Source organism: Antedon mediterranea, chromosome 8 (genome assembly GCF_964355755.1).
Source record: "Antedon mediterranea chromosome 8, ecAntMedi1.1, whole genome shotgun sequence".
Classification (NCBI taxonomy): Eukaryota; Metazoa; Echinodermata; class Crinoidea; order Comatulida; family Antedonidae; genus Antedon; species Antedon mediterranea.
In genome coordinates this window covers 6,341,902-6,369,288 of record NC_092677.1, presented here as the reverse complement: position 1 = coordinate 6,369,288, position 27,387 = coordinate 6,341,902, and the positions used below count along the sequence as shown (strand labels likewise).

Below are 27,387 nucleotides of genomic sequence, written 5' to 3'. Positions count from 1 at the left end.
TCTTTTTTTAAAACGTAAAGTTAGCATAATTACATAATCATTTCTTTCAATAAACATGGTATTAAAAAACAATCCACATGATTAATATAAACGAACACTCACTATTTTCTCAAATTATGTAAGGTATTTATAAATGTCGACAAAGAATGTTATGATGATTTATTAATTTTGGAGATGAATTGCTGTTACTGTTACACTTAGTTTAATTTTACACGGATGAGACATAAGCGTCTGAAAATACATTTCTATTGTTTGAACGCGAAAAGAAAGAATTGGGTAAACAACATTGGCAGCCAGTGGAACAAAATATAAGGGCGCGCGACACTTTTGTTTGACGGCCAATTCTTTTGAACTATTAATTTCAATTGCATGTGATGACGCCTCCTCCTCTAATGCTAAGTAGTTACGCGCGCCTATTGAGGAAGCATGAGGGAGAGCGGTAACTGCTGAATTCGCGCTAGCATAGAGCTGATCGTCCATTTACTTGTTTAGATCCACCCGATTGTTGATGCGGGGGTGTTAAAAATATATTACTTTTATACTGCTATGTTGGCATGTGTTAAATACAACGGAGACACCCACGATGGACTATACCATACTTTACGAAAACACAATTCAATCGGATGAAGTTAAACAAAGTGGATGTATGTAGAGAAAAAATGTGAAACTTTTCGTGTACGATAATATTGTAAACACATAAGGTACAATAATAAGAGCTGAACTTCAAATTGGAAGAGACTCGGAGAAGGAAAACATTGTAAGTAAGCCTATTATTGGCGACAGGCCTACTAAGAATTTGAACATCATTTGTTAGCAGTGACATTATTAGGCCTAGGCGTGTTCACAGATAGGGATAGAGATAGCTGGGGCCAATAATCATCTAGCGACAGGCCTACCATTACTAAGAAGTAAGATAATTAGGCGCTTTTGAGCGGTTCGTTATTTGCATACCAAGGCCCTATTTATATCTATTATACTGTAGGGAAGAATGAGCACTCTTCTCTAGGTGTGCCTACTGTCATCATCATCATATAGGTCTTAAAGCGTTAGAGTGTAGAATTATTAATACTTATGATGTTTGTATTACTATATTCCAATAATCCCACTTCATTATAGCCGATAGGCTCAAAACATGGCTCTGTAGCTGATCGACTCCTTCGTTCATGATCTAATGGCGACCAGTTGTTATTCACTCTTCCCTGTTATATAACTAGACCCAGTTATTAATCTGTATTGTGATAGTATATCTATAGTACTCTATATGTTTTTTTTAAAATAGCAAATTCCAACTTTTTTTGGGAACATAATCATTAAAAAACATAGATGTGCTAAGCTTACTGTCTGTTATGTTCATTTGTAAAAGATTCCATCAAATAAATAAAATTAGGAAGGGCTCTCTGACTGTGTGTATAGGGAATCATTGAGGCGGAACGAACGACCGACTTTCCAAACAGTTTTGCATTCTCAGATGTCTAAATCTATAGCCCGCCCTCTTGTATTGAACAACTTTTTTTAAAGTTTGCGTCTTAAGTTAAGATGCATTTGGAAATATTTAATAAAGGTTTTTCCTTTCTAAGTATAATCTCTGCTACTTAGTTAGAATTAGTGGTTGGTTTCAACCTTTAAAGGACATTCCATTCTATATTTAAAAAAAATTGTTTTCAAACACTTTGATGAAGAAACTTCGATGGTCCTCCTTTCCCTTTAAATGTACAGTATTTACTAATTTTAAAACATTGATCATTAAATCAAAGCTGTTACCTTTAAACGGTAATACTAACCGTTTTAAACTATAGAGTTTGTATTTTTGTGTTATATAAACCTGTTTAACTTACATATTGTTCTATTTTTTCAACAAAAAAAAAGGAAAAAATAATAAATTTGTACAAAATATGGAACGCTTCACGATTTTGCGTGTCATCCTTGCGCAGGGGCCATGCTAATCTTCTCTGTATCGTTCCAATTTTAATATATGTACTGCCGAAGCGAGTACATTTATATAAAAATATTGATCTATATATGATTGCCTATACATTTTACATAAAAATATGTAAATGTCACTTTGCTAACTAAATCTTTAGCAAGAAATCTTTTCAAATTGTCTAGAAAATATTTCGAAATGAAGACGATATAGTAGAGAATTCGTTTTATTGATAAAATAAAGGTCGAAGACACATAATAAGTAATGAGTAACTAGAGGAGTATTAATATTTTCCACCCGCGAGAATGATGAATATTCATTATATAAATGTTATGGTTACGCGCCATAAAGAGGGCGGGCTTTATCAGTTATAAAGTATAATAAATCAGAAGGCAAATTATTGATAACAAATTACAATGCCGTAGATATCAGTGGCCCGATTTTAAAAAACTGCCCATGCACCAACTGCTCGCTAAAGTACTATTAATATCAAATAGAAAGCTTATTGCTATTTATAGATAAGGTAACTTGATACATGGTCAGTCCCAAGAGAGTGGTTCTAACCAATACAAGTTAGCATTAACTTGATACATGGACAATCCCTAGAGAGTGGGTCTAGCAATGTCAGCGTGTCTCCTGGCTAATGACCTGTCAATCAATCAAGTTAGCAGTAACCTGATACATGATGAGTCCCCAGAGAGTGGTTCTAATCACTACAAGTTAGCAGTAACTTGATAAAAGGACAATCCCTAGACAGTGGGTCTAGCAATGTCAGCGTCTCTCCTGGCTAATGACCTGTCAATCAGAGAAGTAAGCAGTAACTTGATACATGGTCAGTCTTCAGAGAGTGGTTCTAACCTAAACAAGTTAGCAGTAACTTGATATATGGTCAGTCCCCAGAGAGTGGTTCTAACCTAAACAAGTTAGCAGTAACTTGATACATGGTTAGTCCCCAGAGAGTGGTTCTAACCTAAACAAGTTAGCAGTAACTTGATACATGGTCAGTCCCCAGAGAGTGGTTCTAACCTAAACAAGTTAGCAGTAACTTGATATATGGTCAGTCCCCAGAGAGTGGTTTTAACAAATACAAGTTAGTAGTAAAAAAAAATCCATTATAGCAATGCCAATTGTACAGCTTTATAGCCATTTTTAAAGTTTATATAACACTGCCTACGGAAATTATGCAATTTTAGGGTAGGGGGTAACATTTTTGCTAATAACATGGGATTTAGTGAACAGATTTGGATTTTCTTGGTATCAATATGTAGTGTATAGATTGATTAAGTGTAATATATTTTTATAAGTAAATCCAACAAATATTGACGTCATTAAAGGTCAGAAGATCATTGAACTGAAAAAATGATTTTTTTTTATATTATTAACTTATAACTTTCAGTTTAAAAAAAATACAATAGATCTTATGCAAACTGATTTTTTCATGAACATATAGACCAATAAACAAGAAAATTGAAGTTAAAGATTAACAAAAAATGTGTATGCTATGTATTATGCAGAAATTCAGTAATTTGTAATCGTTTTTACAATTATGGGGTAGGGGGTAATATTTTTGCGAATAACTTACAATTTAGTTAACAGATTTGCATTACCTTGCTATTTTGTAGTGTATAGATTGCCTAATTGTAATATACTTTTTTTTTAAATGAATCCCAACATTTATTGACATCTCTAGAGGTCAAAAGGTCACTGACCTTTAATCAAAAATGCAATTTCTTCTAAATTACCTTATAAATTTCAATTTTAAACACACAAATACAAGATATCTTATGCCACCTAATGTTTTCTTAACCTATAGACACAATAAATAAGAAAATTGAAGTTAACATTTTTTTTCAAAATTGAATATGCTGTGCATTATAAAAAAACTTGTTCGTCATTAGTAATCGTTGACAATAATGGGGTAGGACTAACATTTTTGCAAATAACTTAAGATTTAGTGAACAGATTTTCATGTTATCATTATGTAGTGTATGGATTTCTTTATTGTAATATACTTTTTTAAAATTAATCCAACATCTATTGACGTCTTTAGAGGTCAAAAGGTCAATGGCATTAAGAGATCTTATTTTAATGTTTTCCTAAACCTGTAATATCAATAATAATAATAATTGTTATATTTATTTTGAACAAATAAAACGTAACATATATTGAAGTCATTGTAGGTCAAAGGGTCATTAAACATTAACAACAAATGCAATTTCGTCCAAATTTAACATTAATAAAGTTTCAATTGTAAACACAAAAATACAACAAATCTAATACAAACTGATGTTTTTTCAAACCTATACAGACAATGTACGACAAATTTAAGTTAAAAATTAAAAACAATTGGTAAGGTTAGACACTGGTGGCGTCTACACATTTGGCAAATAGTCCAAGGGGAAACAATGAGCCAATGGCCCAACACAGTAGGTACATGTTTCGCTGTGCTTTGAGAATTGATTTGCCATTTACAATCTTTTCCATTCACCTCGAAACACACTGTGGTTGTATTAACTAACATAATTGCATAACATGCTCTGCTGTTGCTCATTTTAAAATTATAAATAGCGTTATACAGCATCGGTATCCAATGAGTGTAGCTTTGAATTGATAGTAAGTCGTAAATGATCGATATCTTAATTAAATTATACAAGTTTTATATTCGCAATGACGTCATTCTATCTTATTGACTGTTTGCCATTCCTAGAAATAATCCTGACTGATTTCATCATTATTCTCTTATTGTTATTCATTAAAGCTACGGTATTAGAGCATGTCTGATAACATTACTGTATTTTCAAGGTCAGTGATATGGTGGCCAGCAATAGACCAACTAAAAGGGCAATGCAATAACAATGGTATGCTCATTTTATAGTATCATGAGTGTACTCACTGAGTTGTTTGCTAAAACTATGGGCAGATGCCTGAAATAGTACAGTAGGCCTATACAGTATTTCGGAGGCACTGGATATTAATCTGAAACTGAAAATGAGTATTATATATTTATACTATTAATACGATAGAACATTTAAAAACGCCTACTTGTATTCAATTCATCTGCATGCCGCATTGTTCATCTTAAATCAAATGTCGAAGGTCAGGCCGCAAACCAACCCGTGTAAAAAGGCAGTACTTTGGCAGTTATAGACGGAGACTGTTGTATTTTCAATACCTACACTGGCCTAAAGAAGTCGCACTTGCTGGCACAAAATCTAATAAATTTGCATACACTTGAGTTTACTCTTTTTGTCATTGATGTGTTGATTATGCATGCCGTTTGGGGGAAAAAATTATATATTAGAGGCCTATAATGTTTAGCTTTTTTTTCAACTAATAATATTATATTCTCATTCATATTCATTCATTCATATTCATTCATTCATTCATTCAACTCATATTTAGCCTATTGATTATTGCCAATGTTTTGAAATAGTCGAATCTGGTCAATCGCATAGATGGTTATAAATGTTGAAGCTATAATAAATCAATAAATAATCAAACACTTTCTCTAATGTATCATTTCACATGTAATATACTATAGTTTTTCTAATCACCTTATTGCAAAGATAATAAAGATCACGCGAGACTGGTATGTCCTAAATAGGCTCCAAAGTCGTTGATAAAGACCGTAAAATCGCCTCGAACTCGAAAACATTACCAAATGTAGGTCTAATGCAATGACAAGGTAGATTCTTTCAAATTTGTCTGAAAAGGAAGCAAATTTGATTATATCATTCATTGCCAACGTTATTATTTAAGTATGCTATTAAACTGTTAAAAAGTGATATAATTACGTTATCGTGGCGCGTGTTATAATTTACCAATGCCAATCGTTTATACGTAAATTACTCAATTCTCATGTTGTATTTCGAAAAAAATCTCTTGACGCATATTGCCCTTTGATAGATCCGTCATACGGAATTAAACGCATTACTCATGGAAAGTGACACCAAAATGCGACTCACTACCGAGATTTTAAAATATAAAAGATAGATGTAAAAATGCCAATTTTGAGGACGAACATCTAAATTAACAGATTTCGACACGGTAGAAACTAGCGATCTGCGTATAGCAATCTTTATTCTATATGATTAAACAACAACTATACCTTAAACTAATCTTTTCATTTACGTCAAATAAGTAAAAAAAAAAAACAACAATTTTCATGAAAAAATGAAACTGAATATGTAAAATTATACTTTGTTCAATCCATGATGATTTAATGAGTATAACTGCTGTGACGTTGAAAAAATACATAAAACCGTATTAATTATTACTACAATATAAAATAGAAATAAATTAAATAATAAGATCTAAATATATTTCAAGGAAGGTTTATGAGATTTAAGTCATATTTAACATTTCTTTCAATTATTATAAAATAGAACCCTTTGAACAACATCAATATTTTTTTCCAATGTTTTAAATTTGTATTGTATTTATTTTATCAGAATTAAGTAACCACTTTTATAAATTTAAATGGTATTAGTAAATTATATATCTTACAATTCTTAACAATTTATTAACATTAGATATTTAAAAATGTAACGCGTTATCTCTGCGAGCGAGCGTAAGTGTATATATCGCCTGAAGGAACCTTTGTAGCACGACAGCACAGTATTTAATGAAGAGATTCATAATCACAAAGTGATAAGATCAAATACAAGTTATGTAGGCCTAGATCAAAAAAACCCCAACCACACTTTCAATGAGGAGTATCCAATAACATAAGAGATAGCTTATCATATAAATGTATTCATCAATAAAGCGTTCTAGTTACACAGAACTAGCCAAGATACAATACCAAAGACTTGTGATAATTAGTGATATTTGTTACAAATACAAATTTCATTGGAAAAAAAAAGTGATTTATGATTATATAATGTATTATTCTCATGTAGATAATTATTAAAAAAAATAAATGTTTTAAAAAATCATCGTTACCGGTAAATAAAAAGAAAAAAAAAATACCACGGTGACATTTTCAATCCTAAAGTGTAAACTTTATATGACAAAAAAATCACATCACATGTTTTTGTCACATAAAGTTTGATAGTGTAGTGCATGAAACGACGTATGCTCAATGCAAGTGAGTTGGCCATTCAAAATCGACAGTTCTAATGAATGATACCTGCGTCGTTCAAGTGAGAACCATAGGCTTTGTAGCAGTATGTAACCACCACAGTAGTACAGGCAGGACCAATATAATCTAACAACAGAACACCGAGCTCCCCTTGCCAAGATAGGAACTCGAAAAAGTCCTTTGATCGGATGTCTGGCTGCGACAAATACTAAAAGTAATGTACTATATACATATTCTCAGTGGACTTAGTCATTGATTGTTACAGCCAAACTAGAGATACAAATACAAAGCTTTGAGATGAGATGTTACAGATGATTCTAGGTATCACATCACAAAGACCGAATAACAAACGAAGTGCGAAGCAGAGTAAGACCAGTCATTGGAACATGATCGACATGATGATCTCCGCTCTAAATCGTGCGTGCGAGGCACTGTGCCAGGTGGGAGGAAAAGAAGAAGACCCAAGAAACACTGGAAAAACAATATCAAATAATGGACCAAGCTGACTCACAATAAGATACTAAGGATGGCGGAGGACAGGATCACATGAAGGAGAGTTGTTAAATCTTCTATGTGCCTAAACAGCCCCCAAACGCCAAACCGAAAGGGCGCAGGATTCGTTGATGATTGAATGCATTGAATAAAGGTAGATGTGTTATAAAACAACTCTACTCGGCTCCGCCTCGTTAAAAATGGAGCAGTCAATTGTTCAACTCATGACATTTCTCACCATCCCAACTCATAAACAATATTTAGTAACAACACATTACAAACATCAAAATACAAATGGTGATTTATCATTTTGATGGTACTAATTGTTCAACTTGTTGATTCTATCATATTATATATTATTCGAAGCTCTTTGTTTTTACAAGAGAACATTTCAACGTTTTCATTTGATTTAATGGTCACGCAAATATTGTTTGAGCATATCTGTCATGGCCATTACCTTGTTCATATTAACTGCTCATACACCTCGTTACGGTTTCCATTTGATTGAATATTCAATCTTTCACGTATAGCCATACATTTTTAATTTAACTATATTTAATATAATTAAAAGATTTTTGGTAGGCATACAGCATATATGTTAATTTATTCACCCTAAATGTTGTTTATGTACATAATAGGACAAGTATCCGATGCAGAAGTTTTTCTGTGTTTCAAAAAAGGTTGTTGTTCGACTAATGTTCTTGTCAATATTTTGTTATTCACGCTCCGCTACCAAGACATTATCTACATTCCCTTGCGGTGTTATAATGTTGGAATGACGAAACAACGGGTTTTATAAAATCCGCATTTCTCTAATGTTTTCCTCCATGTGTTGCAAAGTATCATTATAGAAATTTACTGAAATGTGTATCTTTACCGTAAAGAAATTTTCGTGTTTAATAACTAGGTAAAACAGGACCTAACCTTTAGATACTGTGAAATGGATGGAAGTCTGCCATCAACAACCTTTTAGGTTCCACGCCTGAATGTCTGAAATGTGCAGTGATGAGCTGGTAACGCACATTCTGATTCAATTAAATACAGTACGTACCACAAACATAGATACTAGTAATGTAGTATGATTAGGCCTAACAATAAATTACTGGTCTGTAATGTGGTTAAAGGCAATACTGTACTTGTTTCTATACGGATATTGAATGTAGCAAGGTTTCTTTAGTTTTCTTTTTATTTGTATGTATTTATTTACGCCTAATTCTTGAGATCCTGTAATTTTTTCTTCAGTATTTTTTTTTAGACTCGGTATATAGAAATACAGTCACTACTATTATAACTACTAATATGTTGATGAACACGAAATACTGGAATATAGAAACAATCGAAAGTGTATATTATGTATATGCCTATAAAACATTTCTAAAAAGCTTGTCTAAATAGTTGATTCTAAGTCATCATTTATAATCATAATTATTCTCACACTAATAAATGTAACCAAAAAAATATAAGTTTACGGTGAGTATTTGTTATGTTTTAAATAATTGGTAATATTCATGTCATTTATAGAACATTAAGAATTAATTTATTAATAAAAAAAACTAAATTATTCCAATAAAAATGATAGCAATGGCCATCAACAAAGCGTACACAGTTTCTATGACTACTTTATTTGTGTGGGCAGACGACACAGGTTGTTTGGCGTCTGCTTCAAGTATGTTTCCATATCTATCTAATAGAGTCAAAACCACTCCATTTGTCCATCCAAATCCTGTTTGAACTTCGTACTCTCCTCCATGTCCTGGATCACCCTGATTGCGGACGTCGTACTTTAAATTTAAATTAAAAATGAATTGTAAATAGTTTATCTTAAACTAGAAAGGAAGTATTCTATTCTTTATTAACACAAGATGGCGACAGACATATTTATTATTGAGACTGATGATGATAACAATTTTGAAAATAATGACTGGTAACATTCATAAAATTAAAATGAATAAAATCTGTGCACTAACGTTTTAGTTTAATAATCTCATAAATGTGTTAATACTGTACCTTCTCGTACATGGCATTACTTTGTCGAAAAGCTCTCCAATTAGTTAGTGTCCAATTCTGAGCCAGACGTTCTGCAGTGTCTCGAGCCTCTGTTAGTAACGATGATCCTAAAGCTTCAATCACCATATCTTGGAGTGGAGGCCAGGCGTTCGGAAAATCCCACTGTTGGGTTGTGTTAACAAGTGATGTTGGAACTCCCCCTGGGTATGATAACACTCCAGTTTTCTATTAAAGATGAAGTGAGTTAATTATTAAGTCAAAACCGTCTAGAACCTAGACTAATAAAGATATTCAGTTGTACTTTAAAATTCACATCAAAATACCTGTAAATAATTGAGAACTTTTTCCTCTTTTTCAGCATTCCCGTAACCATTACCATAACAGTTAGCCCACCATGGAGCAATGTTCGACGCAAAGAACTGATTGTTCAAGGAGCTAGTCTCTATGTCATAGTCAAACCAGGAACCTTCATCATTATTCCAGAGCACGGCTTGTATGGCAATTCTTCTCTGTGTGTACGCATTTCTGTACATTGAGGCCTTCGACACATCACCTTTGATAACGGTAACAATATAGCAAAAAAAAAGAATAGAGTAATCACCACTGTAAGGTAGAACATTTTCAATAACATATTTTTCATATTTTATAGAATAGGCCTAATGTATTATGTTTTAAACATTTTTACCACGCGAAAGTAGTCACCAAGCTGACTAGACATAGTATTTAAGAAGGTATAAAGTACGTTTTTATGTCAGTTTGGGCAAATACAATCTATAACATTTATTTTTTCTCTTTTTTTAGTTTGTATATGGATGTACTATCCGAAATCAAGGAAATAAATGAATGATAGGACCAAAATGCCTACTTCCATACACCACCTTTGCCGTAGTGTTAAAACATTATATTTCTCCTAGTTTTATGGAAAATATCCTCGAATAGCCGTTTCCCAGAATAGGTGTGTTCAAAATGAGGGCTGTATACTGTATACGTTTTTATGCATTGCACTTCATTTAAATACCATCTTATTTTTGTTACAGCCGTAAATAACTTGCCGAGCCTATATCGATGGTGCTGGAGCTCAGCGTGGAGATAGAAGTGGTGGCTGAATGTTAAAAAATAAACGTATTTTTTACCATCGAATCTTATAATTAAAAAAACAAAGAATAAATATTATTTTAATCGGTTCACTTACCGACTTCCCAAAATAAATCTGACAGAATCTTTTCGTTTTTACACAGGACGCTGTTGAGGTCCACAGGAATAATATTCTTTGTGCGTGCTGACCGAAGTTTATTGGAAGCGTTAAACCAACGACTCGAAAAATCCCAACCTGATTCACAAGCTGACGCTATGTTAGAAAACAATTCAGCGGCTCCGCCTGAAAACAAAAATATTCAAACATGCTTTTAACTTATAAGAAACTGAGTTTTAGTATAGGGTTCTTTATAAAGTGGTGTTAACTCACCTTTATTAAGTCCATTCGCAGTTTCGACATCTTCACGATACGATTCAGGTCTAAAAAATTAAAACGTAAGGTATTATTGTGTAAGAGCACCGACAATAACAATACCACTGCAACAAGCAGTGATGGAGATTAAATGAATTGTAAAGATACATTTCCGAATCCACTGCACTAAATAGTTTTTAAATGGTGCTGGAAACTCCCACGAAACTGATCGTGTCGCAGCCACAGAAAAAACCTTTGATCTCAGCATCCTGTTGCTAGATTTCCTGGTTATTCTAAAAGTGTCCAAAGATTCAATTCAGTTTTCTTCCAATGTATACACAAAAACATTAGTCGCTTACCTTGGCATACCCATTTTTACGTTGTAGTTATTTAATGTGTAGTTAGCACCATCAACAGTGATTGTCACATTGCGGTTCGTCATCCAGAAGTTATATTCTTCCACTAAATGCTCCATGATGTCAGACACAAACTGGATATCCTTTGAAGCTTTTAAATATTCATAAACTATTGGTATAAGAAACGGCGGTTGGCTGCGCTTTTCAAAGTAGACGCGCCCTCCATTAGGAACGAACCCATACCTAAAATTAATGGCAACGATACAGACAGTAGATGGGTGTCAATGTAATATTCTCTATTTCGAGAAAACGCCGAACGTTTTACAATTTGTTAAGTAGTTGATACCGGCTACTGCTTTTCCGGATTATTGTTTTGGATTGACACCGAAGTGTTTAGGTGAATATGTTCAGATGTGCCGAACCTTCGACAGCATATATTAGAATCAAGATAAACATGTGATGATCTAAATTTTACCTACTACAGAAACGGAATACAAATTGATCAATCAGCAAATGATTTTACAATTTCTTATCCTTTCCAGTTATTACGGAAATTGTACTGACCTTTTTACCATGGAAACAAAGTTTAATATCATTCCGCGAACGGTTGAGTACATTTCGGATAAAAGCAATCCTTTCACAACCCAATACGAGTCCCTAAATTGAATAATGTAAAGATTGTTTCTTGTAAGGTACAATTGCCAATGAAATGATTACTGTATAATTAGAGTATTTTGAGTACAGCACCAAAACAACTTCGAGGAGGTAGCTGTATAATAACAAGGAACTACCAAATGTCTAAGCTCAGTCTAATAAATTGATTAGCAAATTGAGGTTCGTGAATCCCGTCGTGAACGAATCAAAATAGTCTTCGGGTGCTTTGCAGTCATGTGATCCCAGAGTTTGCTAACACAAGTTTGGCAAGTTTGCAAGTTCAGACTTTTGGCACTACCAACATACAATTACAACATAAAGAGAGATAGAGATTTACGGTGGACATCGACAAAAGGAAAGAATGTAAAGAATGATGGTGATGATAAACTCACCAATAGTAAAACTCCCGAAATCTTCCTCCTGGTATTATGAACGGATTTTCAACGTAAACTAGCGAAAATTGACCAGGTGTCTTTTCCACTTCTTTCTTTATCTGATGGTACCAAACAATTCCGAAACAGAATCAAAGTAAATAACACACATGTTCTATATAGTATTAATATTAGTTTATTTAACCGATGCAGAACATTATTTTACAATAATAATAACCTGACCTTTCGTCCCAACTCCTTCCATAATCCATGTAATTCTTTTGCCCATTCTACCAGCTGCGGATCTTTAATCTTTTTCAGAAAGTCTGGACTTTAAAAAAATATTTACAGTTAGCGCTAATGTTTTATCATATCCGTATGTTTAAAAAAAATACAGTTGATCCCACTGTTCTATACAGTATTGTTTAAAATACTCACTTTTCATGCCAGTCACTTGGAGTCCATTTTTCAAATTCAGTTCCTGGTCCTTTGAAATATTTATTTACAAACAATGTCATATTATCATCATACATGTCATTAAAAGCTTGAAGAACCTCATCTTAAAAGCAAATGTTGTACACAAATATATTAGTTGTGTTGCCTAAATGGATCTTACAGAGAAAAGTTTATTTTCTGTGGTCGTAAGACCCTTTGAATAAAAAAAATATCACAAAGAAAATCATGAAAAAAAGTGTTGTTACCTTCAGGTTTTAACATTTGTAAGTCAACAAATGTCTTGGAATCGTCATGGATGTGTGCATTCTGAGCGGCTTTTAGCAACGGTCCAGAACAGTAAACTAAACTGAAAAGTTCAATTGCAAGAATTGGATTGACACACTACTTTACTACTCAATCAAAACAATTTGATCAATAGGCCTACAGTATATCTAATCCATACTTTGTGTGTTTATATTATTTTGTTTACAATACTTATCTACTGTTTATTTAGTACTAATAATTTTGCGTTCACATTGTTGATATACTAATTATAACAACTATGGAAAACAATGTATCAAATAGGCCTACCGTAGGCTACCAGCTACGTGCAACAATCTGATATGTTGAGTATTCAACATGTAGGCTACGGTAATACATCATACACAAAGTCACTCAGATCAACCGTGGAATATTGTGGTTCAGAATGTCAGTAACTTATTTTTTATTTATCGTCAAATTACATCTAGTGACGTCATAAATGTTCATTCTATAAGCTCATAATACGTAGAGACATTCAGAGCAACGCAACATCAGCATACACACATAGACATACTAGTTTGGAGTTGTGTTGGTAAGTAGCCTTTTTAATACTAAGTGCATACGTCATATTCGTTAGTAGTTTGGGGCATTGAGAATTATTATTTCTACAAGTTTTAAAGCTAAAACTAGGATAAAATATAGGCGTACGTCAGGACGTGTCGGAAGAAAATTGGACACGATCACGTCTCTTGATTTAACACGTACCTGTCACATGGTGGAATATCTGCTATATCTTGTGTCGACACGATTGGTACGCTTACAAGAAGTATTCCTACAAAACCTGCAAAGACAAAAAACATAGTAGGTCTATAGCTGCGATAAAGAACACACATATTGAAGTATTAAAATGATAGAACCATTAACTTGAACTTTGCTCAGTTGATGGTTTCAACAATTGCAGGGGTAATGTTATAGATAACAACGCCCTGGGTCAGACGACACGGTTTTGGTTGGTGCTAATACACAGGTAGGTAAAGGTAATTTACAAACTAAACTTAAATATTCATAATTCAACATGACTATCACTTTATCATTTATGTACGGAGTACAGTACAGCAGCTCTATAGTAAAGCCCTGAACCCGTTTATGTTTTGCGGTTAAAGAAACACTTTTGGCTTGGGTTAAACGGTTATAAAAGTGATTGTGCATTGTTACCACCTAAACGTTTCTTATTCATTAACTTCCGGTATTGTTCAAGCCGAACATTGGACTCAATGTCTCTACACATTGAACATTATTAATATTAGTCCTAAAATCATAATAAAAAACGACTCTAAGCCGACGAAGATAAACATAAACAATGGCCTAACTCATTTAAAACCAGTATATCTAACACAAAAACGTATTATACGTACATTGACTTATTCTGACATATTAGCACCAACCATTATTATTTAAAGAACTTTAAATTTTAAATATTTATCAGCAGTATCAGTATTTCGCACTACTTTGTTCATGATAGTTTACATAGTAAATTTCTGGAGACAACTCCTAAATATTTCTCGTACGGTATATTAATTTTCATTATTCAACAAGGTCACAGACTTGTAAGAGAAAATGTGTATATACCAAATTATAGAACAAAAATATAGGACAACATTTTATCAGGTATTCTGGTTCAAAGCTGTGTAATGAAATCCTAGATGACTTAAGGTTTTTAGCAAACAGCACATTTTAAAAAGTAATGAAAAAGTATTATTTGTTTGTTTAACTAAAAGATAATTATATATTTGAGAGAAAGTATGTTTAAAAAAATGTTTATTGTATATTTATTTTTGTACTATTTATATTCCAAATGAACTTGATTAGTTTTTACTATTATTTGGTACTATATTATTACTTTATATTTGTGCGTACAAAAGACTGAAAGAAATCATAATTAATATTATTAATATTCTACGTATTATGAGCTTATAGAATGAACATTTATGACGCCCTCTATATTACACATTTAAATATGCGCAATAGAGGGCGCATTAATTGGGAAAAAAGGAAAATGTTTATTTTCTTCAAAATCAAATAATTGATATAAATCAATTAATGCCTAAACGCTTTTTTTTTTTAGATAGTGAAATGGCAGAAAAACAAGCATGCGTATTCCTTTGGTGTGTTCCGCGCTGTGTATCCACTGCTTTTCAAGTATGTATGGGCAAGCTAGACGATATGCAGGTCATAAATGAGCCATATATAGCTGCTTACCTCGTGAGGCCTGACTTTCAACAAGACAAACCAGACTGATATCATAGAAATGAGAGAAAGTATAAACAAGGTGTCATCTTGCACTGTAGTCAACTGCGACAATCCATGGGAATCGGAGAACTTAACGTTCGGATTCGTTAAAGATGATAGGTTAGAGGACGAATATCCGGATAAAAGAGTGACATTTGTTAAGGACATGTCATACGCAATAAATGCAGAAACACTGCACATGCTGCCGAAGGGTTACAAACATGCTTTTTTGATACGCAACCCTGAGAAGGTTTTCTCGTCATATAAACAATTACTTAATAAATTTACGACAGATGAGGTAATATTAAAAGTTGGCAGATATGAAGTAGTACCACCTAACCTAAACCTAAAAAAGCGCCATCGAGATCTGATAAGACAGACGATGTCATTCATTGTATTGAAGCTAGTTTTCCATACTACAATCAATTTTACGAGCTTAGGGCTAAAATTAACTAAGGTTCTGTCGTATAATTATTATGATTATCATTGACTTTTTTTTTTTCAAACTGATGCTATAATAAAGCGCCCCTGCTATAAAGGTTACGTACCTTTGTCTACATGCGCTAACGGCGTATTGTCACACTTGGTTGCATTCGAGGAAAAAATTGACTCGGTTGGTGGATAAACTGCATAATAGTATAATTTTCTCCTTAAATTTCAGTCACGATGGAAACATAGACTTGCCCAAGTGTTGTTCACCAGTCGGTGTTTCGATTTTATCTGACGAGCTCAAGTAGTATACGTATGAAACACCATATGTGCCAAAATAGTTATCTTATTGTTACTAATATTAAGTCACAACTCCGTCTAGAACCTATACTTGACAAAACATAAAGAAGCTATCTATATAAAGTACTCTGAACCTACTGTGTAAATGTCATTAAGGTACGACTTTATGCCTCCGTTTTTTAAAACAAAATACGACTTAAAAGTTTAGTAATTCATCGAGCTGTCGTTTTTGGAAACCTAATAAGGTAACATTACCGTTTTTCCTTTCAATTGATCATATAGAAGCCTAACAAATACAAAAGGTACATTACTAAATACGACAACTACAACATACAGTCTAGGCGGGAATAATATAATATCGATTAGTTAACAATCTTCAATCAATGCAGTATAATTAAACTAAATAAATTATTTCGTTTACACTATATCATTTTAGTTATTTGGAGTTCAATTTCTATTTCAGAAGGCCGACTGATTCTTCAAAAATATTATTATTATTTAGCTTGGAGAACCTCATATTAAAATACGGTTTAAAATAACACATTTAGTTGTGTTGTTGTAAGGTTACAAAAAAGTCCCAATGAATCGAATAATTCGAAGGTGCCCGTCCGCGAATTTTGTTCTCGTACTAAACAATGCAGGAATCATAAATGATTAATTCAGTACTTAATTATATTCAGCGTTTGTATTAGCAAATTGTAGTCAGATCAGTTATTACGTCACGCCTAATGCATATTCAATAAGGTAGCGGAGTATGACTAATGAATAATTCATGTTCTGCATAACCTACGAAAAGTTTAGTACAAACATTCGTTGGCAAACTGCCAATGCATACATACATACATACAATACATGCTACTATTGTTTGTAAGTATGTTAACTATATTGTTGACGAAGCAGATGCATTCTATGGTATATAATAGCTTCTTTTGAGATTAGAACATCAGATCAGAACTCGGTGATGTGTTTCATCACGTACACTGTATTATAATATGCAACGTGAGTATTGTATTCCAGTGAGCGGGGTTGGTAAAATCTGTCCATAATAGGTTACTTTTCTGTCCATAATAGGTTACTTTCTGTCCATAATAGGGACTAGAGGGCGCTGTTGTTTGTCCATAATAGGTAACTTTCATAATTGGCTGTCCAAAATAGGTGACTTTTTGTCCACAATAGGAGATTTTATTGGAGTAGTGCGCCATCCATTGTGTTGTCCATAATAGGTGATTTTATCCCTCGTACGTACGTAGTTTATTTCGCGAGTACTAATTTGTTTTCTGTTCAGACTTCGAGGCTACCTAGGAGGCCTAATTAGTATAACTATATTTATTATTGTCTCTCTAGCCTAGGCCTAGGCTAGTCCTGTTAGTTAGGCTACCTCTATAGGCCTTACTAGTACTAATAGCCTAGTCCATTTGTTATTGTCCACTAAATGAAATGTGAGATTTATTCAACAACAAATAATTTAATTTCAACTTCATTTTAGGTTTTGAATGTTAGTACGGACAGACATTACGCAACTTACCATACTATTGCAAGTTTAAATAAATCACCCAACCCACCTGTTCTTTTACAAAAATAAAAAATACCCCATATTATAATAATGCTCTAATATTGAAGAAGTTTTATTTTTTTAAGATAATGAAAATGTAAACTGTTATTTTTAATGCATTGGTGTTTCAATGTAATAGTTGTATTTTGTTTTTCTTTGGACTTTATTTTGTTTTGTTAACAGTAATAATAAAAATCAACTTTATCAATTTAATAGTGAAAAAGACATCACAGTTCAGCACTTCATTTCATCATTTTAGGTCCTCCCCTATTTCAAAATCCTGGATCCACATTGCTCAATGACAAATCATCCCAGTCTGAAGTGGATCAACAGCAGCACTTCTCATCCATTTATTATATTGTTGTTTAATTAAATGAATCAATTTTAATGTTTAATAATAAGAAATAGACAAGTTTACATACACGCAGTGTACAATCAACACCTTTGTTCTGTATTCAGAACAGTTTATTCAAAATCTAAATCACATTAAAAAATACTGAATTGTATTAATTTTCAAAGTGTAAAAACATGGTTAAACTACAATTTAAAAAATAGCAAAGATAAATAAAATACACCATAATTATTATGTTTATTACTATAATTATTGATTGATGATATCATCAAAGTTATTATGTTGAAGTGATGTACTTTTCCATTTCAGCAGCATACTGTATATGAGCAGAATATCAAACATCTGTATGCCTATAATAAAAAAAGGAAATATTTAAGTACTATAATAATGTTTAAGTTTTGTATAATGCAAGTAACTTCAATCTTTTTAATGCTGAGACAAATTTTCATGTTGTATGGTGGGACACAGTTATGTTTAAATATTTTATTGCATTTAAAAAAAAGATATGTAGGATTGTTTTACTAAATTTAAGTTTATACCAGTTGTCAGAGTCAATTATTACCATACTTTGTGCGTCAGGAAAACTCAATACGTAAGTAAACAACAACTCCTGCTAATTGTATATAAAGCCTTTTATAAGCTTTGTGCATTTATTCAATCTGTACATTATGGCTGTCTATCACCCTTCTAGTGACGACCTTTCGCCTATCGTATGACTTGCTGCAACTAACTTAAAGCATTTTTTAATTATGCAAATGTTTCTTCCTTTCTACGCATGCGTGATACAAGCGATCGTTCTATAACGATCCAATACTCACTATATGAAAACTGATATTAAATGTTTTAAAGATAAAGGCTTTATTGAATGAATGCTTTAATATAACATTTGATTAATTTTATATAGTTTCTGCATGAATTTGTTAGTGGATTTATCTATTCTTTGTACAGTGATTGTAATGTTTATAATGAATAGAAATAAAAAAGAAATATCTACTTTTAATTTCTTAGCAATTCAAATGAATAGAAAATTTCAAATCAGAATGTTAAAAATTAATTTTCATGTATTGTCAGTAAGTTTTTCTACTACGGTACTGATAATATTCAGTTTGTCTCTCTGAAAATGTTTGACTAAATTGTATCCTTCTTTTCGAGATTACTTTTGCAAACAAATACTTTTTCTAAATAGGCTTCTTCTTGGGATTTTACAGTATCTTGGTCATATTGAAAAATCTCCTAAAAGATGTAGGTCTAGTGGGTTATATGTAAAGTATTTTTCTTCAATTGTAGGTTGGGACTATCTGTTACTTACCCTAGTTAATAGAAATGTCCATGCTACTGTACTATAACATTGATCAGAAGATACACTGTACACAATCTGTAATACATGCAGAAAATATGAGAACACAATTGAGATTTAAATAGATGACATAATAACCTTAACAATAGCTCTGGTTCTACTATACTGCCAACCTACTTACTGTCCGAACTGTCTGGATAAGACTCATTCATTCACAAAATAATAAAAAACAAAAATAGGTCAATCTATCAATCTAGATGTCTGTGATTTGAAGACAAACTACCAATAGGTCTAGTAGACTAGGCTAGTAGCTGATTTCGGTCTTCAAAGTATAGTAGTAGCGGTGGTGGCAGTGGTATTAGTAAAACTAAAAGACTGTATAGTGACTAGTCCGCCAGACCTGACCTGCAGTTAGGCCATGGTTAGGCATATAGAGTTACGAGTAAAATAGCATGTTAGTCTGTAAAATATTCATATTAAAATAATAAAAAAAAACAAAAAAATAGATAACTGAGGATAGGCCTAGTTGTTTGTAGTAGGAAACATATCTACCTAATATGGAGCCCATGTCATTTGTATTCCTACTGTAGCAGGGAGGTACCCCCTGCTGTAAGCTAGGCCTAGAAAAAAAAAGCTCACATTTTCATTAGTGGACAATAACAAATGGACTCTAGCTAGGCCTAGGCTAGTAGTAGTAGGCCTGAGGTAGTCTAACTAACAGGACTAAGCCTAGCCTAGGCCCTTAGAGGCTCGAGAGACTTAAATAATTATACTAATTAGGCCTCCTATACTAGCTAGGCCTAGGCCGCCTCGAAGTCTGAAGAGAAAGCAAATCAGTATTTTAGCGAAATAAACTACGAACGTACACGTACGCCAACAAAATCACCTATTATGGACAACACAATGGATGGCGCACTACTCCAATAAAATCTCCTATTGTGGACAAAAAGTCACCTATTTTGGACAGCCAATTATGAAAGTTACCTATTATGGACAAACAACAGCGCCCTCTAGTCCCTATTATGGACAGAAAGTAACCTATTATGGACAGAAAAGTAACCTATTATGGAGAAACAACAGCGCCCTCTAGTCCCTATTATGGACAGAAAGTAACCTATTATGGACAGAAAAGTTACCTATTATGGACAAACAACAGCGCCCTCTAGTCCCTATTATGGACAGAAAGTAACCTATTATGGACAGAAAAGTAACCTATTATGGACAGTTTTCACCAACCCAATTTATTCCAGTACTGGTGTATTCGTTTAAGGTACATTCGTTAGATAAAGGGGGATCATCACGGACACAAGTCAATCTACTACAGTAAGTACAATATAGGCATAATATACCTTGTGTATTCATTTGAATGTAGGCCTACAAGAGGTGGGGGATGTTCCGATGTTGGTTCTTTACTTTGATATTATTTGTTTATTTAGACCAGCATTCTTTTTTTATAATTAGTGTTCTGCTGTAATAAGTAATGTGAATGTTTCATTCTTTTTATTTCATACGCACCCAACAGCGAGTAACGATAATCATCATCATCAAGTTTCATAACCGGGTTTAGGGAGGGGAGTTGAATAGCCATGTGTTACATCCCTGACACACACACACCCACACACAGGTCAGGATTGAACCCTGTACCTTGGGATTGGAAGCAATCACGTTAACCACCATGCTACAGCTCATCTCAATTACCCACATTTAATTGTTTTATCTTTCGTTTTACAGTATTTAAATATGATTGCACGGCTTTATTTCCTGTATATCAACGCGAATTAAGATTAAGTTACTGCCTAGGCCTATTAAATAATAATCTAGTTTAATTTGCAAGGTAGCTGCCCAGAAACTGAGCAACCCTTACAATATCTATATTATAAGTGAGAGAGTTTGTCTGTTTGTCTGTCTGTTTGTTTGTTTGTTTGTTTGTTCGTTATACAAAATGTTGTTACTGCACACAATCTTACATATGGGGGTATCAAAATGACCGCAATTGTACCGGGAATGTTCTAAGCTTATTTCAACATCATCCGCCACCTAGGATGCAAGTTAGGGACCAAAATGTGGTCAAACCCCCCACTTTCGATGTTTGTTCGTTATAAAAATTTCTGTTTCTGCACGTAACCATACGTATGGGGTATCAAAATGATGGCAATTGTACCCGGAAGGTTTTAAACTACATTTAAAAAAATTCCCCCGACTCCTGGGGTTTTTGTGGGAGGGGCGGGAGGGGTGGGGCGGGGTGGTGTGGTGGTTTGTGATGTCATTTTTTGCTAGGGCTCGGGGTTGTAGGCTATTGAATTGTAAAATTATACTACAAAAGTTTTACAGTATTTTAATTATCCTCAGCAAGGCGTATATAGATTTACATATTTTATTCATTAACCAATATGACACCTATTCATTTACACATTTAGCAAAGTACTTTAACCATATCCAGCTATGTATCGGTCTCTTGGATTGTCTCAGTACAGACATCCATTCCTGTGTGAACAAACGTTGCTTACTGTTACTGTGTTCCCTCCAAGGGAAAAACGCCCATTGTGAGAGAGTGGGGTTGGGAGATAGGGTTTGGGTTCAGGGGATAGTGGGGATTTTGCTTACACCAGAATTGTGGTTGGAAAATGTTAAAGTATTTAATCATCCCTGGGAAGCGGATGGGAGTTTGGGGTGGGGATGTAGGCCTATGACCATGACCGAAACTGTATTTGGAATGTTTTAAACTACATTTGAAAACTGCCACTGAGGGATTATGGGTTGGGAGTGATAATAACATAATTTGTACTGGAACCGGCTTTTCAACACATCACCCAGTGTATCTGGGGTGTGTTTGTAGGGGAAGGAGGAGCGAAAATACTAGCGATTGTACTAGGAAAGGTTACTAAATTTGAACTGTCCAGGGGAAGAGTTAAGGTTTGTTGATGGTGGCTGGGGTGGTGACAGGAGAAAGAAGGCTGGGGGACCGCAGTATCTAAATTACATATTTTCATTATCAGCCAATATGACACCTATTCATTTACACAATTTACAACGTACTTCAACCATTATTAGACCCATCGTAGCTATGCATATTCCTCTCAATTCGAAGCTTAGGTTGAATTGAATTTGTCCATCACTGGGAAGAATTTGTTTTTAAGAAAGAGTATGGGGTGTTATTGAAGAGGGGTGGAGGTTGGCGAGTATAGACAGATACTGGCGTCGGGTGTTATGTACTGAGAAGGCTGTAAACTAATTTTGAAACCCGCCCTGGGGCGGGTATAATTGCTAGTTATATTATATACAGAATGCAAAACAATTAAATAAAGTACCATGGCTTCAGTTTTTTATTTCAACAAAATAATTCACTGCTTTTAATGATCCATTTGCTTCAATGACTTCTTTACAATGTTTAATATTCTTTATTTGCGTTATTTCCATTACTGTAAGTTGCATGACCTTACTTTATTTGTTGGAATGGAATTTGATCTTGTGTTGGTAATAGGGTAGGGCTTATAACAATTGAGACAAATACACTTCCTAAACAAAAAAGATCCATCTGCTAGCTGCATGAGTGCAATGACCCATTTTCGGCGAGATTGTGACCTTTGTCGTGAGTCAAAAGGGTAATTAATATCAATAAAGTGGACCTTGAACAGGGAAGAAATCCGAGCAATCTACAACAACAAAAAGGACGGGGCGGGGGTCGCTTCAAACTTCCTAATTTCCAATAGGGTTGGTGAAATTCAGTCCAAAATACGCAGAATTTTTTCCAAAATACGTCAAGTTGAGGGCGCTATACTAATCCAAAATACGCGAGTCTTTCGAAAATACGTCGACTTGGGGGCGCTATTCATTTTCCAAAATACGCGAATTGTCCAAAATACGTCAAGTTGAGGGCGCTAGTCATTTTCCAAAATACGCGATTTGTCCAAAATACGTCAATTTGGAACCACTTGTAATTTTCCAAAATACGTCAACTTGAGAGCGCTATTCATTTTCCAAAATACGCAATTTAAATAACTCCTTTACTTCTTCTAACCAATTAATTATTGATATTATTTTAATCACAATACCATGCTTTTTATTATTATATATTATATGAAATAATTATTATGTTAGATTTCAGATTAGGTAACTTATTAGACCATAAGTACTGTACATTAAATTGAAAGCGATGTTGGTCTGTCGAGCTCGGGAAAAATATCGATTTTGTAGATCACCAAATATATAACACATACCTATGACTATACTTAAATACTATATACGTACATGCTGGTTTTGTAGCCGCTTTATGCCGCATTTAAACTAGCTACGTCTGGCAACGCAATCGTACATCGTTCAGACATTATTAACGTATATTATAGGCACTGTCTATTGACTGATGTTGGCATATATTTGTTGTTTTTCAGTAATAAATGATTACATTGAAAAATAATAATTGGCTACTCTATGACATTTTATTTACAAAAAATTATGCCTTCTAATACTTTCATTTATAACTAAAATGTACTTGTTTGTTTTATTCCAAGAAACTTTTTTTTACTACATTAAACTGTAATTTTACCTTACACTCTCAATATGATACATTTGGAAAGGCTCTCGTATTTTGGAAAAAAAGTTTGCCGCCCTCAAGTTGACGTATTTTGGAAAATTACTAGCGGTCCCAAATTGCAAATTGACGTATTTTGGACAAATCGCGTATTTTGGAAATAAATAGCGCCCTCAATTTGACGTATTTTGGACAATTCATGTATTTGGGATAATTTATAGCGCCCTCAACTTGACGTATTTTGGACAATTCGCGTATTTTGGAAAATGAATAGCGCCCTCAAGTCGACGTATTTTGGAAAGACTCGCGTATTTTGGATTAGTATAGCGCCCTCAACTTGACGTATTTTGGAAAAAATTCTGCGTATTTTGGACTGATGTTCACCAACCCGACTCCTAATTTCACGATCTGAGGTCAACGTCACTGGCAAAGTTAAGGTCAAGTCATCATCGCTGGAAATAAAGAACTCTGTAGCTAGCATATGAATTTCAAGTTCTTCGATTATTTTGAAGATACATTGCATAAAATAATCAATTATTAATGCTCACTAGTCTATAGTCCCTTAAGGGGAGAAGGGGTAATTAAAAGTAGTTGGAATTATTAATAAATAATATGCAATTTTTATATTTGAATTGTCATATTGGCCTTCCACTTCCTGTCATTAAAAATTACGTTAATCTATAGAATATTAAATTACGCATTTCACCATGTATGTTTTTATCGTGTCACAAGTACAACAAACGTATTTTTAATATATTGCTAAGCAGTGGTTTCTTCGTAAATCTCCTTAATTATCGATGTGATTATATTTAAATTGTAGTGCCTGGTGATTGGCTAGTGGTTATGTCATCCACATCACATCCAATCACCTGGCCTAATTGAAGGAAAACTGCGATCCCTGATCCGGGATTGGCTGGCTATGTATAGTTGCGATACGTCACCACTGACTCTACTACAGTACTCTCTAGCGCTCGTTTCGTTTTGAATAGACGCAAGGCAAACGAAGCATAAATGTACCTGCCTTGTCTATTACTGTATTATTATTCCCACAAGAAGTAGACAACGATGAGTATATAGATCATGATTACACGTTGTAGCTACTACATTTAAGATTAGCCTACCAATGGGCCTACCTAGGCCTACATCAATTACATTGACTTATTCTGACATATTAGCACCAACCATTATTATTTAAAGAACTTTAAATTTTAAATATTTATCAGCAGTATCAGTATTTAACTATGCCTACTTTATTTGTTCATGATAGTTTACATGGTAAATTTCCGGAGACAACTCCTAAATATTTCTCGTATATTAATTGTCATTCTATTAGGTATTCTGGTGCAAATCTGTGGAAAATCCCAGATGATTTAAGGTTTTAGCAAAAAGCAAACTTAAAAAAGAAATATAAAAATATTATTTGTTTGTTTAAAATATTTATTTCTAAAACAGAATTATACATTTGAGAGAAAGTGCGTTTATGTACAAGTATATATATTAATTTTTAGAAAGGTAGCCCTAATTTGTTTATATAATAACTATTTATATTTCAATGTTTAAGGGCGCGCTGAACTTGATTAGTTTTACTATTATTTAGCCCTTCCCTTGATATATTATGTTTTATTTATATTACAATGTTTATACTTTATATTTGTTGGTAAATAAAAGAAAGAAAGAAATCATAATATTGATAACAATTGATTCGCCCTCTATGGTACACATTAAAATGTGCACTATAGAGGGCGCATTAATTGAAAAAATAGTAAAAACAAGGCCAACAGCCATAAGTCGCGTGCTAAAACGCATAGTGATACCGGACCGACAGACAGACCAACAGACCGACCGACCGACATAGTGAACTATAGAGTCGCGTCCACGCGACTAAAAAGGTTTATTTTTTCAAAATCAAATTAATGTTTAATTGTCATATAAATTAATTAATGCCTAAACGCTTTTTTCTTTTAGAAATTGAAATGGAAGAAAAACAAGCACGCGTATTCCTTTGGTGCATTCCGCGCTGTGTATCCACTGCTTTTGAAATATGTATGGGCAAGCTAGACGATGTACAAGTCATAAATGAGCCATATTTAGCTGCTTACCTCGTGGGGCCTGTTTTTCAAAAAGACGCATCAGATGATATCAAAGAAATGAGAGAATTAAGTATAAACAAGGTGTCATCTTGCACTGTAGTCAACTGCGATAATCCGTGGGAATCGGAGAACTTAACGTTCGGATTCGTTAAAGATAGGTTAGAGGACGAATATCCGGATAAAAGGGTGATATTTGTTAAGGACATGTCATACGCAATAAATGCAGAAACACTGCACATGCTGCCAAAGGGCTACAAACATGCATTTTTGATACGCAACCCTGAGAAGGTTTTCCCGTCATATAAACAATTACTTAATAAATTTACGACAGATGAGGTAATATTAAAAGTTGGAAAATACGAAGTAGTACCAGAACACTATGCTTTTGGAGAAAGCTTACACGTGTACAAACACCTGACGAAAACAGGGATCGAACCAAAACCGTTCATTATGGACGCAGACGATCTTTTAGAGAACCCTGAATCCATATTACGTCAGTTTTGTGCCTTTGCTGGAATCGAGTATACGGATAAGTTATTGTCTTGGGATGGCGGACATGACGTCACTAAACACTGGAAAACGTCAAAAGAAATTTTACAGTGGAACAGCATTGCAGAATGGCACAAAAATGCTTTTGAAAGTAAAGGTTTTGGCAAACCTACAAAAGCGCCATTGAGATCTGAAATGACAGACGATGTCATTCATTGTATTGAAGCTAGTTTTCCTTACTACAATCAATTGTACGAGCTGAGAGCTAAAATTAATTAAGGTTCTGTCGTATCTGATTATCACTTACTTTTTTTTCAAACTGATGTTTTAAAGGTACCTTTGTCTGCATGCGCTAACTATGGCGCGCAAAGCTGTCATTTATTCAAGCAATAGAGATATCTTAGTTCTATTAATAGAGATATCTCTATTAACAGAGATATCTCTATTTAAAACTAAGATATCTCTATTAAAAACTAAGATATTTCTATTTAAAACTAAGATATCTTAAATAGAGATATCTTAGTTTTTTTTAGTCGGTGTTTCTTTCTATTTTGTCCGACGAGCTCAAGTTTACGTATGAAACGCCCTATGTGCCAAAATAGTTATCTTGTTACTCATTAATTCACAACTCCGTCTAGAACCTAGACTTAGCGAAACATAAAGAAGCTACCTATACAGTACTCAGAACCTACGGTGAATGTCATTAAGGTACGAGTTTATGCCACCTTTTTTTTTAAAAACAAACTACGACTTAAAAGTTTTGTAATACATCGAGCTCTCGTTTTTTTAAACCTAATAAGGTAACATTGCCGTTTTTCCTTTCAATTGATTACATAGATTATTACAAACAAAAATACAAAGGGTACAACAACTACAACATAGGTACAGTATAGGTGGGAATAATATAATATCGGTTCTAGTCAACAAGTATCAATCAACATGCAATATCAGCTAAATAAATTATTTCATTTACACTATACGCAGCTCATATCAGTTATTTAGAGTTCAATTTCTATTTCAGGCTGTATTTGTGA

The 27,387-nt window shown here is 33.6% G+C and overlaps 2 protein-coding genes, 3 long non-coding RNA genes and 1 other non-coding gene across 8 annotated transcripts in view; 3 read left to right on the top strand and 3 right to left on the bottom strand.

Annotated features, from left to right (window-relative positions):
• Nucleotides 1-354: 354 nt before the first annotated feature.
• Nucleotides 355-9,881, top strand: LOC140056215 (uncharacterized). The gene is made up of 3 exons (XR_011846740.1): nucleotides 355-757; nucleotides 8,404-8,539; nucleotides 9,862-9,881. It is a non-coding gene; the product is annotated as an uncharacterized lncRNA (long non-coding RNA).
• On the bottom strand, nucleotides 1,887-1,993 carry LOC140057863 (U6 spliceosomal RNA). Its single transcript, XR_011846982.1, has one exon. It is a non-coding gene; the product is annotated as a U6 spliceosomal RNA (small nuclear RNA).
• Nucleotides 9,012-13,554, bottom strand: LOC140056210 (trehalase-like). The gene is made up of 12 exons (XM_072101505.1): nucleotides 13,358-13,554; nucleotides 13,033-13,133; nucleotides 12,770-12,890; nucleotides 12,575-12,662; nucleotides 12,353-12,453; nucleotides 11,871-11,963; nucleotides 11,310-11,549; nucleotides 10,969-11,018; nucleotides 10,696-10,881; nucleotides 9,827-10,056; nucleotides 9,504-9,728; nucleotides 9,012-9,277 (listed from the first exon to the last, which is right to left on the bottom strand). Exons 1-12 carry the CDS (start codon nucleotides 13,405-13,407, stop codon nucleotides 9,050-9,052), a joined length of 1,713 nt encoding a protein of 570 aa, XP_071957606.1. The 5' UTR covers nucleotides 13,408-13,554; the 3' UTR covers nucleotides 9,012-9,049.
• On the top strand, nucleotides 10,040-10,844 carry LOC140056214 (uncharacterized). The gene is made up of 4 exons (XR_011846739.1): nucleotides 10,040-10,067; nucleotides 10,305-10,458; nucleotides 10,541-10,625; nucleotides 10,742-10,844. It is a non-coding gene; the product is annotated as an uncharacterized lncRNA (long non-coding RNA).
• A 3,157-nt stretch (nucleotides 13,555-16,711) lies between the features above and the next one.
• Nucleotides 16,712-26,639, top strand: LOC140056212 (uncharacterized). Of its 3 annotated transcripts, XM_072101508.1 has the most exons (3): nucleotides 16,712-17,044; nucleotides 20,517-20,569; nucleotides 25,740-26,639. In XM_072101508.1, exon 3 carries the CDS (start codon nucleotides 25,748-25,750, stop codon nucleotides 26,630-26,632), a length of 885 nt encoding a protein of 294 aa, XP_071957609.1. In that variant the 5' UTR covers nucleotides 16,712-17,044; nucleotides 20,517-20,569; nucleotides 25,740-25,747; the 3' UTR covers nucleotides 26,633-26,639. The 3 variants fall into 3 exon arrangements, with proteins under 3 accessions (XP_071957609.1, XP_071957607.1, XP_071957608.1); XM_072101506.1 differs by lacking the exon at nucleotides 20,517-20,569; XM_072101507.1 differs by lacking the exon at nucleotides 16,712-17,044 and having other exon boundaries at nucleotides 20,396-20,569.
• Nucleotides 18,158-27,387, bottom strand: part of LOC140056213 (uncharacterized) — a 47,022-nt gene continuing 37,792 nt past the window's right edge. The window contains exons 2-3 of the long non-coding RNA XR_011846738.1: nucleotides 19,259-19,324; nucleotides 18,158-18,299 (exon numbers count right to left, since the gene is read on the bottom strand). This is a non-coding gene — a long non-coding RNA (uncharacterized lncRNA). The remainder of the gene's footprint in view (nucleotides 18,300-19,258; nucleotides 19,325-27,387) is intronic.

Excerpts from the sequence above, each read along its gene's own strand:
- LOC140056210 (XM_072101505.1), bottom strand. The coding sequence starts at position 13,407 with ATGTTGAATACTCAACATATCAGATTGTTGCACGTAGCTGGTAGCCTA. Across the intron at positions 11,550-11,870 it reads TTTGTTTCCATGGTAAAAAG|GTATGGGTTCGTTCCTAATG; the intron begins GTCAGTACAATT and ends CATTAATTTTAG. Across the intron at positions 9,729-9,826 it reads AAGTTCTCAATTATTTACAG|AAAACTGGAGTGTTATCATA; the intron begins GTATTTTGATGT and ends CATCTTTAATAG.